General features: G+C 35.3%; 1 protein-coding gene across 4 annotated transcripts in view; it reads left to right on the top strand.

Annotated features, from left to right (window-relative positions):
• LOC108783195 (SLIT-ROBO Rho GTPase-activating protein 1) overlaps positions 1 to 17,639 on the top strand; it is a 78,399-nt gene extending 60,760 nt beyond the window's left edge. For all 4 annotated transcript variants that reach the window (XM_018551698.1, XM_018551700.1, XM_018551699.1 and 1 more), the window contains 9 exons: positions 2,540 to 2,668; positions 2,909 to 3,130; positions 3,826 to 4,101; positions 4,856 to 5,451; positions 5,530 to 5,751; positions 6,009 to 6,079; positions 6,173 to 6,353; positions 8,040 to 8,322; positions 13,287 to 17,639. In XM_018551698.1, coding sequence (XP_018407200.1) covers positions 2,540 to 2,668; positions 2,909 to 3,130; positions 3,826 to 4,101; positions 4,856 to 5,451; positions 5,530 to 5,751; positions 6,009 to 6,079; positions 6,173 to 6,353; positions 8,040 to 8,322; positions 13,287 to 14,621 — 3,315 coding nt within the window. In that variant the 3' untranslated portion in view covers positions 14,622 to 17,639. The remainder of the gene's footprint in view (positions 1 to 2,539; positions 2,669 to 2,908; positions 3,131 to 3,825; positions 4,102 to 4,855; positions 5,452 to 5,529; positions 5,752 to 6,008; positions 6,080 to 6,172; positions 6,354 to 8,039; positions 8,323 to 13,286) is intronic.
• Positions 17,640 to 18,328: the final 689 nt, after the last annotated feature.

An 18,328-nucleotide genomic window follows, 5' to 3' on the forward strand; every position in this document is an offset into this window, starting at 1 on the left:
TTGTAATTTTTTAGCGCAACTATTTTAATTTCGAGATTCTCTCTCTCTGTCTCAAATCATAAAATTTTCTTATTAAAACTTTTAAAGTACTTTGTGAGATTGTACGAAGATTCAATATTTCAAAGTCAGCCGTTTTATTGGATTCAGGAAAATTTTTTTAATTTTATTTTAAAAAATTTATTTCTCTTTTTAAATAAAAATGGTTTATTTTCTTTGGTTTATTATTCTTCTTTATAATCCAAAATATCAATAACTGGTTAACAATACATCGAACAATACACAAAATATATATGTCCGTGTACATTCAAGTGTATTATCTTATGTTTACAAGTTTTTATTTAAAAAAATCAAGATAATCATAGAAGACGATACACATAGTAGAAGAGAGTAGCCTCTATTTAATATTATATTAAAACAAGTTATCTCTTTACTATCATATAGACTTCGCGGTTTCAATTGTAGAAAAAAATTGGTATAATCTTATGTTTTCCATTAACTGCATAATAGAGAGTTCATCGTGTTACTTTTATTTCGATTTATTTCAAAATTGCATGAAAAAATTTTAAGATATACAAATATCTGAAAAATCTAGAAATTTTTTAAACAAGATTTAAATAAACTTCGTGACTTTTTAGTTAATCTTTTTCTTTTAGCAAGCAAGCGAGTATATCTGGAGAGATTTGACTAAAGACGTTAGAGGCATTTATTCGTCCATATTTTTGCTCTGTGATAAATGCGTTTGTGTCTAAATATTCTACGAGGACCACATGTTTTACCGTTTTGTTCGCATGTGTTCAAGATCTCTGGGGATACAAAGAATTTTTTCTCAGCTTACATCTGGGATCATTTGCGGAGTGAATCGAAAGAGAGACGTTAAGAATCTGTATCTCTCTCCAGGTTTTTTCCCCTATCTTCTTCCAATCCGAGCAAACGCCAGCCGAGAATTTAGGACCTGTCAGTGGACTTTTTTGTCGGGCACATATAACTCGATAGAAAAATAAATAGCAGTCTCCTTCGAGTGGTTATAAGTGCGATAAGACAAAGCGGCCTTGATGTGAAAGAGACACTTGAGAGACGCAAGAGAGAAGTGTAGGAGACCAAACGCGACTAGGAGAAAAAAAAACAGAGCAAGAGAGAAAAAGATTAACACCACGTGTAACATTGAATCCTTGACACAGTCATTGAACTCGATCGTCATCGCTTGCATTTAAAAAATATATAAATCTTGTTTATAAAATCTATACATAATAGAGTATTTATTAAAACCTAAAAAAAAATTAGAATTTCCACAGAATTTCTTTTTTACTCTTGAAAATAAGAGATTTTTATGAAATTTTATTGGTAAAAATGAAGAAAGTGTTTAAAATTTTATTTTTTAATTTAAATTCTGTCTTTTCTGTTACGCGAGGAATATTTCTGTCTAAATTAACTTGTTTTAAATTAATGATTGGATTAAATTACTTAAAAATAAGAGTCGGAGGAAGCCTTAAGTAAAAACATGTTAGCAACGACTCATATATTTCGCCAAATGGTAATGACGATATCAACGGGAGCCGATATCATAATATTGATTTAGATTCGATTTAAGACATTCCTGCAGTGTAAAAAAATGATATATCGCGCAAAAAAATATTTTCCTACTCCAGCTAGAATTATCACTATTTTGTATCTAATGGAAAATTATCCCTAGCTGCACACACTGGGATCCCCGAGATCCCAGCGCAACTGGTAAATCGAGATTTTTTTCGCGTTTTCGAACTTTTCTTTTTCTTTGAACCTATATATCTTGAAATTTTTTAATTCTATCGACTTTTACACATTGTAGGCGTATTCCTTAATCAATTCTCCATCGACGGAAAAAAAAATTAATTGAAATTCATTTTAACAGAAGTTACAGTAATACTATAAATATGAATAGGATCCCAAGTGTACAAGTAGGGTGCAAAAAACAAGTGTGTACAGCTAGAGTTAAGTATTATAGAGGCATAGAATTTATGGCACAAATCTAAATTCTATCTTTATCATCTACATAATTAAATGCAAAACATATCGCAATACTTACTAAAAATTTATCTATTTTAGCTAATTTTTCGTATGTAAATAATTTTTGCTACAACTGCAAGATTACTTTGTTGATGGAGAAGCCTGATCCAGAGGACTGTGTTGTCTTTAATATATAAAGAGCGAATGATTGGTCCGCAAATTACATACTTTTCTTAAAAAAAGTTCTTAATACAATATCATTATACTAATAGATGAAATACCGTTGAAAGCATCAAGATGTGCACAAAATGCATGAGAGCTACATAAATATTATTTGTTGGTAAAATGAGAATCTTAATCGTAATAATATGAGCAGAGTTAACGTGAACAATCTTTAAGGAGAAAAGTGAGACGAAGAAGTTTATCCCGGAGAATCAGTAAAATTAATTAATACACTAGTCGACACCATTGATTAATAAAATCAATTAAACTTGCCTTAGTCTTTTCGGTCAATCTTCAAAGTAAGACGCATTAATTCGAAATATTCCATTTTCAGAGGAAGAGCAAATATCAGGAGGCGAAACTAAAAGCACTCAAAGCGAGAAATGAATACATCCTGTGCCTGGAAGCTTCAAACACAACGATACACAAGTATTTCGTCGACGACCTGTCCGATCTCATTGATGTAAGTTGTTCATCCATACTCGAGTTCATAAAAATGAATATAAAGGATCGAAAAACTTTGAAGGAAAAGTTAGATTTAACTTACTTTAATTTCTATACTTTTCGTAATACTGAGTCTCTACTAAGATTGAAATCCTAAACTATAAAGAAGAACTTTTACTCTTAGTCATTAATATAACGTAATTTGTTCATGGAATAAGAGATAAATGAAGATTAAAGATGCATTTATTTTCATCCTTAGTGCATGGATTTTGGATTCCACAATTGCATAGCAAGGGCACTGTTGATGCACTGTAGCGCGGAGGAGGGTAGGCAGCGTTCCTTGCAATCTGGTGCCGAACAATTAGCTGCGTGCGTCGGTGCACTCGACTCCCGAGCGGATAAGCAAAGATTCCTGGAATCTCATCACGCGGCCTTCATGATTCCCAAGAAATTTGAGTTCCAAGGACAGCGTGGAGATGAGGTAAATCGAATTAGGCGAATTCGAATTGATCTATCGCAAAATTCGCACCAGTATGGAAGTTACGGTTGCGTAGTCGGGGGGAGGGTGGAATTTGAAGGTTAATTAGGAATGCAGCGGATAATATCCATAACCGGAACATATCCATTACTCGGCAATATACATTTTTACCGATCGGATAGCCGAATAGTATCCAGCAATAATAGTATCCATTATGAAATTTTATATTGAAAATTACTCGCATTAATGCAGAATTTTATTTTTTTCAGCTAAACTTCTTGCACAATTCATATTTTCTCTTTTTCTTTTTATGTTGAGGAAATAAAGAAAATTATTATTTTTTCTTCCTTTTTGAGGCATTTGTACCGGATATCCGTGAAATCTGGAATCCAGTCGGATAAATGCCCTTACCGGATGTCCGACTGGATATCAGATACTCAATATCACATACTTCTTGGATATTCGATATTCAGTATCCGATACATTTTACGATTTCGTGCATCCTTAATTTTATTGATTTACTCGTATTCTTAAGTGATTTTTATTGATATAATAATTAATATAATAATAATACAATTACGAAAATATAAGAGAATGAATATATTGAAAATTATGAATAATATCCTAATTTTTGAAAATTCTTCATAACCATTGTCGTTAGCAAAGTTGCCATTCATCAGTTTGTTTCTCCCCGATAGACGCCCGAACCTGAATTGCAAAAGATGCTGCATTCGGAAATGGAGCAACGATTGCAGCAGCTACAGCAGAGGGTGACGTCGCTGCGAACTGAATCAGAGGAGGTGTGGAAAACTTTGGAAACGGCGGAAGCAAGCCTGCTTGAAATGTTGACCGCTAAAGATTATGACTGCTCGAGATATTTCGGCGAAAACGCTGTATCTACGTCCAGGCCGCCAGAGACGCTGCAGATCAAGTTACGAGCTGACAGACAAGAGACTGAAGAATTCTACCTCACGGTAAATTTTATGAAAACATTCTATATCTCTTCTCCGTGGCAAACGAAAGACACACGGTCGTGCGGTAAAATATTGATTGATCATCGCATGAACATTCGAAAGATAAAGGAAATTGGATAGGCCAAATAAAAAATAGTCGAATGCGTATCATTATACTGAATATTTATTTTTTTTTTTTTAATAAAAATGCGATTTTTCATCTATATTATAGAATCTTCGAAAAAGAAATTAAAAAATCGAACGTATATGATATTATTCAATTTTATTTATTTGTATCTATACATTAAGACTGGCAGAATTATTGGCATGCAGAATTAAACTTTACATTTTGTTTTAAAAGGCTATTAACATATAAAAATATAATAACACATACATAATACACTACTCAACAAAATTAAAATATTACTTGAAATTAAAGTTAAAAAGGATAAATTCAAAGTTACGTATTTTTTGCTTTTTTTTTGAAACTTTTTTGAACATCATTTTACGACCATTTTTTTTTTACAAAGATACGTAATTTTGAATTTGGACTTTTTTTAGCATTAATTTTAAGTGATGCTTTTTAATATTTTGTGTGGTATAACAATATAATAAAGATAAAAAGAGAAATTATGTGATAACATTATGTGATACAGCATAAAATACTATAATTAATGCAATAAATATTTACGTAAATTCTGTCAGTTACAAGAATTGTTTTCAACATGACAGAAAAAATACGATTCACAAAAATTATATTATCACGTTAATGTAGAAATTCAGGGAGTACCTTCTTGGGACGTCGAGAATAGCAAGATTAGACGCGAAACAGGAGTATATCCGACAGAGCCTATTGGATGGTTCAAATGCTAGCCCAAACCCGTCGATTTCCACGACGAAGCAGAAGCAAGCACGCCGCAAGCGGATCGGTCGTCTGCAGATGAACGGTCAACCGAAGTTGTTTGGTGGTTCACTTGAGGAGTATCTGGAGAGCACAAATCAGGAGATACCGCTGATCATGAAGAGCTGCATTCGCGTGATTAATCTATATGGCTTGCACCATCAAGGTATCTTCCGTGTGTCGGGCTCGCAGGTGGAGATCAACAATTTCCGCGAGTGGTTTGAGCGTGGCGAGGATCCACTTGCGGATGTCACTGATGCTTCGGACATCAACAGTGTCGCTGGGGTGTTAAAGCTCTATCTGAGGGAGTTGCGCGAGCCTCTCTTTCCTATCATCTATTTCGAGCATCTAATGGAGTTGGCGCAACTGGAATCGAAACAAGACTTTGTTAACAAAATGAAGGAGATGATAGCGAGTCTACCACGGCCAGTTGTAATTGTCATGCGATATCTTTTTGCCTTTCTAAATCAGTGAGTATTATCGCTCTGTGAAGAATTCGCATGTGAAATTGAGCTGGATTTAAAGTTGCCTGATCTATATTTAAACAGCCTGTCGGAATTTTCGGACGAGAACATGATGGATCCATACAACTTGGCTATCTGCTTCGGCCCAACCTTGGTACCCGTTCCAGAAGACAAGGATCAGGTCCAATATCAGAATCAAGTTAATGAGCTTATCAAGAACATCATCACATTCTGCGAGGAAATCTTCCCAGAAGACATTGGGGGCACTCAATATGAAAAATACATCAGCAGAGAACCCGATGACGTGTAAATAAATTGATTTATTTATCGAATATTATGTTAAGATAATTAATATTTAATATGTTTAACAATAATCAATAACATTAAAAAGGGCGAATTAGGAGTCAAATTATAATTAAAAATCTAAATTTCTCTGATAATATGTTTTTGAATATATGTTTAAACAATATTGTAGGTGAATTGTAAGAAATGTCGCAATTTTTTATTAGTTTTTAGGCATTTCTTGTATTAAAAAGATTTTTTTACTGATATTCATAATTTAGTGATGTGGGAGATTCGCCGACGGATCAAGTGCAAGAAGACATGGACTCGGAAGTTTACCCATCCGAAGATGGTAATGCAATTTTTTTTCAAAAATATAAACCATTGTTAAATTAAAAAATATTTTATATGAAGTATAATATATTCTATTTTTTCTATCTATTAGAATCAGAGAATCTCGAAGCTACGGCGCAGTTTGACTTTAATGCAAGATCAGAGAGAGAGCTAAGCTTCAAGAAAGGCGACACTTTGACACTATACACGCAGGTCAGCAATGATTGGTGGCGAGGTGCTCTAGCTGGCAGAGAGGGACTAATTCCTGACAAATATATTATGCTCAAGATAAAGTTAGTAATATTAAATTAATTATTAAAAATTTTATTTTAATGCGTGTATTTATTTCCTATCGATTGTGTTCTCATATATATGGTTCCATTAGATTTAATATTGTATAAATATAATTGTTATTATACTAATATTATGGCAGTAGTTATATTTATCTTACCATAGAATTATAATCACAAAAATTAAACAGTTTTCTCTCGTGATATTTAATCTCCAGTTTCCGTATAATACACTACGTTAAATATTGATAATTTTTAGAGTGTTAAAGTAAAAATTATCGTATTCATATCTCTCTGCAAGTTTTAACATACCCTATAATTCGTTGCTAATCTTCTAACTAGCAATAAATTTTTTACAAAATATATGTGAAATCTTTTTATCGAGACTGTTATTTAAATTAAATCATTATTTAAGTAAAGGGTATGAGAGAAAGAGAGAGAGAGAGAGAGAGAGAGAGAGAGAGAGAGAGAGGGGAGAGCGGGGGCCAAATGAACTCCTAGGTAAAAGAATATTTTATACGAACTATTGTTCCCCAAAAGTACCGCATTATTTCGAGATATCAAAAACAATGTGATATTTTTATTAGTATTTTTTTCTCCGCTAAATCTACATGGATCCGTACAAAAAAATCGTGGATATAAGCATAAGTGTTAAAAGAATAAACATTTTTTTTTATTTTGGATTCAAATTTTATTTTTAAAAAATTCAAGAATTAAAAAATTGCATTTTTCATATAATTTCTAATAGTGTGTTCAGGGAGACTCTATTAACGCTATTTATATCATTCTATCCTTATTTTACATCTAATAAACAACAAAGATAGAATAACAGAAATAGCTTTAAGTCTCCCCAAATGTACCTTATATGTTTGACCACTCGTAAGATAATTCAGCAGCTAAATATTATCATAATTTATATTTTTTTCAGATTTTTAAATGTAATGGAATATGTCACTTTAAAAAATAATAGAATAAATGCTGAAATCAGTTAAATTAATTTTTTTGAAAAAAAAATGGAATTTTTAGTCTTACAAGATTCAATATTTAATATTGGCCTGGTTTACATCGTGCACCTGATACGCGTATCAGGTACTATATTCGTATCAAATTCGCTACTAAACATTTAGTACCGCACGATGTAAACGCTGTCGAATTATTTTGGTACGAGCGTATCAAGCAGGAGTATCGTACTAAACTAATACGCGTATCAAACGATACAAATGGCGATGTAAACACATGAAACACATTTAATACGCGTACCAATTCTTTCACGATGTAAACCAGGCCATTGTATTTTTTCGACATGTTCCACCAAATCTTAAAAAACTGAAAAAAATATCGAATATAATTTATGATAAGATTTAGATTTTGAATTATGAATGACAAAAAATCTTACTCTAATTCTTTTGACACTCTTTATATCCACGATTTTTTTTTCAAGATCCATTTAACAGAGAAAAAAATGTTAATAAAAAATTACATTTTTATATCTCGAAATGGCTCTTTTGGGATAAAACTTTATATAAAATTGTTTTCATCTGGATGTTCATTTTGTCCCCTGTGACAATCGATTACGTGTGAGACGAGATCTCCTCTTCTTCTCCTACTATACACTTTATTTAATTTATAATTTAAATCCAAATTTATTATTTAATCAGTTCTAATCTCGTTTCGTTGTACTTTTCTCAGAGATGAGGAGCGTGAAAAGGAACTTTTAAAATCGTCCAGCGAGGAATCTATGCGTAGAAGAGCGTCTAGCTCGGCGGACAGCGTATTGTCGAGCAACAATTCGCCACTGATGGGACCATCGGCGAATCCGAGCACCTGGTCGTCTGGTGCAGCGTCCGATATGTCATCATCTGCTACGACGAACATAATAACGGACAATAGTAACGCTAGCGGTATTATTGCGTCTGTGGTGACAAATGTACCCTGCATCTCATCATCGACGCAGCCGATCATCAGTCGAGAGGTATTAGAAACTACCGTTTAGTAATTGATCTGACTCAATCTATGTGCCCGATTCTTTCTTCTCCTTGTATTCGCTTTTTTACGTGTATTGTCGCACCATTAGCATACCGACGCACCGACGTGACGCAGAGTTCTGTTATCGTCTCTGTACTCTTCACGACGCATACTCAGGTGCATGGCTGTTCAAGAGCTGCAAAATATCTTTTTTTTTGTCTATTATATTCTCGAGCGAACGAAACCGCCGTTTGCACAATACAGATTGACAACACTCTATTGCCTTGCACTGCACTTGTATGGTATCAGATTCTCGTATCGTTTCGTTGTGCATATAATCTGCGCGGTTCTCTTATAGTCAAATGTAAAGTATCTTCCGTTCTTCATGAAGTTCTCGAAAAAAGTTTAATGATTAAATAAACTCGAGGGTTAATTCAAAATAAGTTATTGTTTGTTGCGAAATGTATGCGATCGTTTCCGTGATTTTGAGATTTATATAAGTATTCGAAAGTTTCACGGGCAAAAACGACAACGCAATGATACAGAGTCGAAGAAGATGACGAGACGTAGGAGAGCATTTTGTTCTCATAAAGACGTTTTATTTTTTAAGTTAACTTCACAGTTTGGTATAGCATACTTGTAGGATTTTTATACGAATTTGTACAATACATCTGTAAATAAAATATAAATATATATGTTTATTTTGTGCTGCATGTCCTCGCCTTGTGGTTGTTCTTGTCTTGTGCGCCACCTGTTATCTTGTCCTCCATTGCACCGTTTTTTATTATTGTGCGTATGTATATTTTGATTTTTCTTCCTTACGTTTTTTTTCTTTTTTTTATGATTGTTTTAACGGTTGGAATGGTTGATGTGTTTCCAGATATACGTTTAGTCTGTTGGCTCTTTGACGAGATAAGCTGTGCCATTTTTACGCGCCGCACACATACGCAGAACAAAACATGGACTAAAAACTGTTCGATAAAACTAATCACCAGTGTTGTTAGTTATGTGACTAGTTTTTATTATTGTCGTGTTGTGTCGTTAAGCTCGCGTGATTTAGATTTTGATGGTAGAATGTGTTTAAGCTTCTTTTTCTTTCTTTTAAAGAAATGTTTTTTTCTTTATCGAGTTTTGTGAGTTTTCTAAAATTTCTTCGTAGAGCGAATTTTCCCTCTTCGATCTGTAGATGAAATCAAAAGGAATGCCGCTCGTGTGAGGGGCCTACTTGTTTCCAGCGGATATCCTTATTTTGGTTTTCGAGGTGAGTAAAGAGAGCAATCTCACTCATTGTAATAACTTAACATAGCCACTATTAACTCATCCGAAAAATAAAGAGAAAGAAAGAGAGGTAAGCTATTTCATCGTTTATTACGACGGTATGTGCACCCGCTTATATGTATCTCAGTTTTACGAGCAGTTTTTAATCCTGTTCCTCAAGTGGTATTGTCCTACATATGTGCGTGCGTGTGTGCGTGGATATGTGGATGTGTGGGTACTTTATTCCTTATATTTGTGCATGTAACTGATTAGTAATAGTGTCCCGAAATTTCACAATTTTACAGACGCTATTGCAAGTCGATCATGTCAAGAATACTTTCAAAGAATGAATAAAGAGAAATAGAAAGTTTGTATAACATTGAAGGCAAAATTTATGAATTTCTTTTAAGGAAAGGAATAAAAAAAGAGGACAAAGTTTTAAACTATTAATTACTATTATACAAGGTGTTCTCGGGTTAAACCGCCAAACTTAAAATATATATTTTATAAACTTCAAAACAAATAAAATTTCTCTAGAAATTTGTTCATAAATGTGTATATCTTTTGCGATTTTATTTTCTCTAAAACAAAAAGTAGATAAAGTGCTCGTTAATAATTTTCAATTATTAAAGCAGATAATGAAAGCGTACGAAAAAATCGCAATCACACAATGTCAGTCAGCGTCTCGTTCTGTCAGATAGGTGCAATATTTATCTCAGGATTTGAGGACATTTTGAACAAAACATTTAACTACATTTTGATTATTGGAAAGTAATAAAGAAATAAACCTAAATTATATCTATTTCTGTAGTTTTTACTTAAAAAATCAGCATCTCTTAACAACGAAGCGTTTGAGAGCAAACTTCCAGAGAAAAACTTTGTTTGTTTTGAGATCTTAAATTTATATTTTAAATTTAACAGTTTAACCTGAAAACGGACATTGTGCTCATGATTAATTTGATTACAATTTTTGAATTTTAAAAAAAGTAGTTTATTATTTTCTGGTCTAGTTTTTCTGAGGACATTTTATTATAGGTTTATTGAATTTAAAATAGATATTGGAAAAATAGTAACAATATAAATAATATTAATTTTTCACGACAATTCGAATTTTATATTCAAAACCTTTGACGGTCTAGCTGGATCTTAGGTGCTTGTATAATTTCGTGTGAATTTATATACTACGTATGTAGTCTTTTAAACTGCGCGTCAAACAATTTTTTCAATCTTATAAACGCAAACTCTACTAAACTACCGCAGTAATATCACGAATTAAATAATAACGAATGACTATCAGTTTAATAATTTTTTATGCTCTTTACACATCTTAGATCGATCTTAATAATGTTGAACAACATATTAAAATCTATAAATAATTAATTCTTATTGCAAAAAATTTACCTCGACCGAGAGCTGAACCCAGATCTCTTTATTAATGGCACTTACAATTTCGGCTTATTTTTAAGCCCTCTTCAGAGACATACATTACCATTATAAATACAATACATACATGAAGATTAATTAGTCATAGTGACCACCTCCACTTTACTAAAAAAAAACCTTAATATTGGAAAATCATAGAAGAAAATTAACAAATTATGATTTAAAAAATTATCAGAGATAAATTATGGAAAAACATCGTAAGAATTGAAATCACAGTAAAGGAACGAAGCTCACTACGACAACAATCAACCATACTGCAGACAATAGAGCAATAAATTATTTAATCAAAAAGTAGTTCTTGACCTATCAACTAGTCAATGTCAAATTTATCTTAAAACGTTGAATACTTCTTTAAAATTAGTTATAATTAAAAAATTTTTGAAGTTATATTGTTTACAATCAAAAAGGAAATAAAAAAGCAACTAAAATTCGAAAGATAGAAAGATTTTATCTCAATGAAACAACACTGACTGATTGGAATCCAAAACAAGTCAACATTTATAGCTTATCAATAATCGGAAAGTGGACCTTGAGAAGCCTCTCCATGTCTGTTTGTAAATTATTATAAAACCTTGCGCCTATCTCCTGATGAGACAGCAACATTTTTGAAATCAATCTCTCTCTATACTGAGATTCTTCATCACTAAAAACAGTAACCACTAAAACAGTAATTATATTTGACACTATACAGTGTCGAATTGTCACGATATAGTGTCAAATTTAATTATCCTTTTAGTATAAAATAATGATATATTTAGTAGAAACAGTGACGACTCACGTTCGATTAAATTTGACACTATAGAAGTAACAGTATAGGTTTAATTTGTAAAGCAAAATATTCTGAGGAAAACTAGACCTAGAGAAAGTAATAAATTGCTTCCTTAGAAATCACAGAATTGTGACAAAACGCTGTGCATTTTAAATTTTCAAGTCCGTTTTGAATGTAAAACACATGGCAAATAGGATGCACTCAGTACGCACCGGTGAACATTAAAGCCGTCACAAATTCACGTGAAACTGTGTGTTTAATATAAATATAAAATAGATTATACCATGAAATTCTCAATACATTTTATTGTGCTGTTTTAAGTAAAACTTTATAATTCGAATTAGAACAATTAAAGGGCAATTAAAGAACCGGTTATTATAATTGGCTCTTATTTTGCCTTTCAATTGTTCTAACTTGTTTTTTTCTTACAGAGCCTATTCTTATTTATTATTTTTATAATTTGAAATATTTGCAATTTACTTTCACGCAGATTAAATCAGTGTACAACGGTTTTAATATGCACTATTGCGCTTTAGTGCGTCCAATCGAATTCGCTAATAGAAAACTCTTGTATATCTTTAATAAATTTCGTTATACAAATTAATTTTCTATATCTCAAATATAGTAGTGTAAATAATAAAAAAAATTGTATCCATTTATTCTTGTTCCTAAAATAAATTAGCAAATTCTGCTTTCAATTTAATCATACAAAGTCCTTGATATTTTAATTATTAGATGGAAATTTCTTCAAACCCCAATTTATTTTAATAATATACTTTGTTTAATTTTTTTTACACGATCAGCACCCCTCTCATTCGGTATTTACATTTATATTTCACGTTGTGTCGTGCAGTTGTAAATTATTCACGAATTATTTCACTCGCCCCAATTTTCATCTATACACGTTGTTACATGGAAAATTATATACAGGGTGTCGCACTACCATTAGACGACCTTTCTAGAGATTCTTACATTCATTGTTAACATTTTTATAAAATTTTAATAACTATGAACGTTATTTGCTACTTTCTCTTCATTCTTGATATTAAATATGTGTCGGCAACTAGATTGTAATTTAAATTTTTAGTCTAATAAAGTTTATTGAAAAATAAATAAGAAATAGGATTCCATCGCCTCCGTTTCACAGATTTATTTTTTACAAATCGATGAAGTTTTGGCCATTAATATTTTTTAAAACTATATGATGAGATTTCAGTAAATTAAAATTTTTTCATCTGTGATTGAAAGATACATCTATTGGTGGCGAGACTCCCTGAATAGAAGGAAGGAGACGTGATTCGATAATAATTCGACAATAATTCGTATCTCGTTACAGCGCGCACGATCGCTGATAGATCAAGACGACGTTGTATCTGCGTATTCCCCGCAATAGTAAACGAGACCCGTCTGCCCAGCTTCGCTCAGGCAACATATACCCATTTAGCCCCTCGCTTAGCGCGCGCTTCGAGTTTCGCTGCGATTGTTCCCGTGACTGTTTACAGGCTGACACCATGATTCCGTCGAGGCCAGTCAGAGCATCTTCCCCTACGGAAAACGAGAAGCATTCGGAGCAACATAGGAACAACGCAGACGGCGTTCTCCAGATCGCTCTGGAGAACAATGTTGACAGCATCGATGGCAGTAGTGCGAACTGTGCTCAGCAGCAACGAGGCGGAAACAGCAACGAGGAGGTCGCGAGCGAGGATCTGGGTAGCAATGTGCTGACAGCAATGTCGTCACTGGACGGTATCGTGACGAAACGCGGCGCCAGCCGGAAACAGCAGTATTGGAAATCGCAGAGCATTGGCGAGAGCGTAATGGCGCAACAGCATCAGCAGCTGTTGCAACTGTCCCACGCAAACTCTCTGCCGAGCTCAACAATGATCGCCACAGTAGCAGCGATATCGACAATGACGACAACGACGACGACGACGGCGACGACGACGACGACGACGGCGATGACGGCGATGACGACAACGATGATGACAACGACAACCATCATGACGCCAGACGACGACCTGCTCCAGGAATCGCAGCAGCAGACAACAACCAACTTCTCGATGAATCGCGAGCTTTGGCAGCGTCGTGCCACCTCACAGACGCAGCCGACTCCGAAATCGTCGTCTTACTCCCGCACGTCTCAGGAGTTCCGCGAAATGAGGCAGAAACATACGCCCGATCTGGTGATGGATCTACCGTTGTCGGCACAGGACCCGGTCGGCAAGAAGTCTGCATCGTCCAGCAGTCTGAGCAGTTCAGACGAGGAGACGATAATGCCGTTGTCTCTCCTGGCGCCGCAGCAGCAAACGCCACCCACCCGATCGGAGGCGGCCACGTCGCCGACCGGTGGTCCGGAGTCGCCGGACATGAGTACCGCCGCTGAGCGCTTTGCCAAGCAAAACCAGTGTACCCTTAAGAAAAACACGAAGACTGCGAATTCGGAGAACGCCATCGCCGCGACCGGCAAGTTGAAGCGAATCGAGACGGCGGAGCACGACGGAACGGGTGTCGACGCGGAGAACGACGAGATCGTCCGGTCGGCCAGCTCAAATGAAATCGTCGTTGACAGCGGCGACGATGGTGGTGACGGCGGTAGCGGTGGAGGAATGTCACTCAGATCACCTCTACCGCCGCGCTCCACCCCTAAAATCGTTGCCAAATTCGCCGACATGCACCTGACTGGCGGCAGCCAGGTGGTCTCGTCGTTTAAGCCGCAGGTCAAGGTCAAGCCGACGATCCTGCGCAAACCGGTACTACCGTTTCCGCATCCGCACATGAGCCCCGAGCTTGCACGCAAGATTGAGAAACAAGTTCAAAGCGCAGAACAGGCTAATTAAAATTGTCATTGTAATCAGGCCGAGAACGGAGCTGGGGAGGCTCACGCTGTTCATTCGCGATCGGTGTGCGCTTGGCGTTCCGGCCTGTCTTCCGGTTTGCCTCTTTTGAATCGCCGCCGATGAAAGTTGTATCAAATCGATCGGGTACGTTTTAAAGAGATCCACCTAGAGTAAATCAATTAATATGGTAATATAACATTAATGTTGTAATTTGCTACTCAGGAAATGTAACTATTACACGTACAATGGTGTGTAATATGACAATCACATTGTTGAATGGAAAATTATAATATTGATGCAATGTGTGTTATTATTAGTGTTTACCGAGGGCAAGTTCGTCTCTCAGTCTGTAGGATCCGCTCGAATCGCGGTCGCTCTTGGACGATGTTACTTGACAATAACCGTTCCCTCTCGCACGCGTGAATCATCGGGGGAGACGCGATAACGAAACGGAAACCCGTGTCGTCGCTACGCACCGGGACGTCAAGCCAATCGTGTATCGAGAAATTTCGAGGTCTCACCGATTTTGGAGGCGCGTTGTAAATTTAAAACGATATATACGAAAACGCGACCACCCATCGACCAGTTACTCCGCCCAGTCGCGAGGACTTCTATCGTAATTAATTATTGTGCCCGAGAAGAAAGGAATGTCGCCGCGGGATAGCGACGCGGGAGCTGAATTGATGATCCGCGCGACTGCGCTGGATCTGGCGCGTGTTCGAGCCAAGACCACGGTGCTATCATCGCGGAGGCGAGTTTATTTTTTCTACAGATGTTTTCCATTTTCGCTAATTTTTTTACTAAGTGATCCGCGTGAAGCGACGTGTCTAGTCATTGAGCGAAGATAAGAATAAGAGAAAAAAAATAAAATGAGAAAAAGAGCGAGAGAGAGAGAGAGAGAGAGAGAGAGAAATGTGAGAGTGTGAGAGAGAAAAGGAGCAAGAGAGAAAGACGTTCAGCGTCGAAGAACGTGAGTTTATAACGTTGGACGACAGTATAATTTATTTTTTAGCACGTTGTGCCCGATGTGTATGCCAATGATGAATTTTCCTGCTATTGTCACTATACTCTTAACGAGCATTGTCGCGAGCCGCGACGAGCGCGTTCAATGGTTCCTTTATGTGTGAGCGAATGTCAATATGAGTTTAAAGAGAGAACAAGAAAGAAAGAAAAAGAGCAACTAAAGACCCATACAGCACAGATTTCCAAAGGACGTCTTAGAGTTCAGAGGACGTTTTAAGGTCGTTTCCAGAATATCTCAAGGACGTTCTCAGGACATTCCTTGGATAAAATATAAAGAAGAACGTACGTGCTGCTCACTAATTTTCTTATCTCCCCAAAATATCTCCCTACATCCCTATTCTGTAACTCTTAACGCAAGTTTCATTATCGTTATAATAGCATTGTACAGTTTTTTTTTTATCCTGATAAAAAAGCTGCGCAACGATGTTGTAACGATAACGAAACTTACGTTAAAAGATACAGAATAGCCCTGTTGGTCACGAGTCCGGGTCTGTTTTTTCTCGCGTCGTAAAGCGGAAGTGAGAGTGAGAGTGAAAGAGTAAAGGGTCCCCGCGACTTTATCGATAGGTTTATTGTAATAGGGTACGCTAGCTGTACTATTAGGTCTACAACTTCATTCTCGATCTTTTTCACCAAGTTTCGACGTAAAATTATAAAAGAACGAATATTAACGCATTAATATTAAATTGATATTAAAATAATTTTCGCCATCTTTCAGGCAACTGTCGGATTCCACTTCGGAAAAAAAGATGGTTATTGTTTTGAGTCGGTGCATTCTATGATGAAAAAAATTGAAATTGTCATCACGAAATCTTTCACATCACTTTTTACATGTATTATACGACACAGAGTTTTCGCCTAAAGCTGAACAAATCATTTTTTAAGCTTCCGCAGCATTTTTCTTCAGCTGGAAAGGAGGCAGTGTCTCAAATGCTGCTTTTCGGAACTTGGGCTGCGCTCTGCTTAACGCTCGCAATGCTCACGAGCATCGTTTTTCCTTGTTTGACATTTGATAAACAAGGATGAAATAATTTCATGAACATTGTGAGCGTTAAATAGAACATAGCCATATAGTTTTCATTACTATTTTTTGAGATTAGATTTGCAGCGCCGACACCTATTATACCTTATTTTAAAGCTTATGGATAACGTTTCAAAACGACTGTATAGCGAGGGAAAGATTCAAATTTAAATAAGTGCTGAAGTCGATTGAATATAAGGGCTGAGAATTAAGTTGTAAATCTAATACTATGTATACCGCGTATCGATCTTAATTATAGGTACTAACTAATCCAAACAGCGATGTTCGATATATTCGAGATAAAGACAACAGAGACAGAGAGAGAAAAAGAGAGAGAGAGAGAGAGAGAGAGAGAGAAGGAGGAAGAATATAAGTGATTTACGGCAACGACGCGGATATTTATCGATTAACGCGACGTCGTCGAGCTGTTGCTTATTACGCTTTTCTGATACCAACGAGACGGGAGAGAAGAAGGAAAGGAAAGTTAAGAGGAACACACAGAAGACAACACACTCTTCGCAGTTTACCTCGATGTTATTCCCACGTCGTCACCCCCTGTAATCGATCGATGGAAAGGAGGAGAAAAAGGAAAAACTTGTACTCGTGATTATCGTATACACGTACATACACGTTAACACGCGGAAAAATGTATACCGTGTAATCGCGTATTTGCGAAAGAAATTCGTTCGCTCGGCAGGATTCGCGCGAATTTCAAGAGTCGTGCGTTTAAACTCGCGCGATGCTTCCTCACTTTATGTGTGTATCGACTAAATGTTTAGCACGCGTTAAGTGGTTCTGACATCGCCAGCGTTGTCGCGATTCTTATCACGGGTCGATATCTTAGTACTTATGACTGATCCTACGCATTCGCCGAATAATCCCACGCCTTTAATTCTGCGTCAATATAAATTCTGAGACAAAATTTTCATCAATGTAAATTAATTTTAAGGTCTGTTTTTTATTTCCACACTAAGCTGCACTCGAATTCTCTTTCTCGCTTTCGCTGAATATTAAATGTGTGCTATCTGTTTAAGTTTTCCAAAAGTGTACACTTCAGTACAACTGTAGTTTAGCCACAAAAAACAGGCCCTTAGTCTCAGTTTAATTTTATTTTTTTTATTCTTTTCTGGTTCTATTATTATTTTATAGTTCTAATCGAATCAAGGTTAAAGTAATCCTATATTGATAGAAATGAATATTAATTCAATTCAGAACTGACGCTAAAATCTTTAAGGTTCAATTTTAAAACACGATTAATTCTTAACTGAGGTTTAATTTATTCATTATCTCTTTTCAATTCTAGAATTGGAAAGAGATGAGAAATAAGTTGAACCGCTAATTCTAATCTCGGTTAAGAGTTAACTGTGAGTTGTAAAACTTGGTCTAAAAATTACTTTAGTATTAACACTGGATTTATGAGATCTATTTAATATATAATTAAAAAGCACTAATTAATTTCAAGGAATCAAAATGACATAATTCGTGTAAAATAGAGTGATTATTAATTTATTTTAATAAGAACAATCTTCAAATTTTTACAGATACAACATAAAGAAAATTTAATTATTTTATGTAAAATAGCGTAATTGTGCTATAATAATAAAAAAATTAAGAACTAATAGTAAATTTAAAAAATAATGTATCTTTTATGTTAATATTCCAC

The sequence above is a fragment of the Cyphomyrmex costatus genome, unplaced genomic scaffold (genome assembly GCF_001594065.2).
Source record: "Cyphomyrmex costatus isolate MS0001 unplaced genomic scaffold, Ccosl1.0 scaffold143, whole genome shotgun sequence".
Taxonomy (NCBI): Eukaryota; Metazoa; Arthropoda; class Insecta; order Hymenoptera; family Formicidae; genus Cyphomyrmex; species Cyphomyrmex costatus.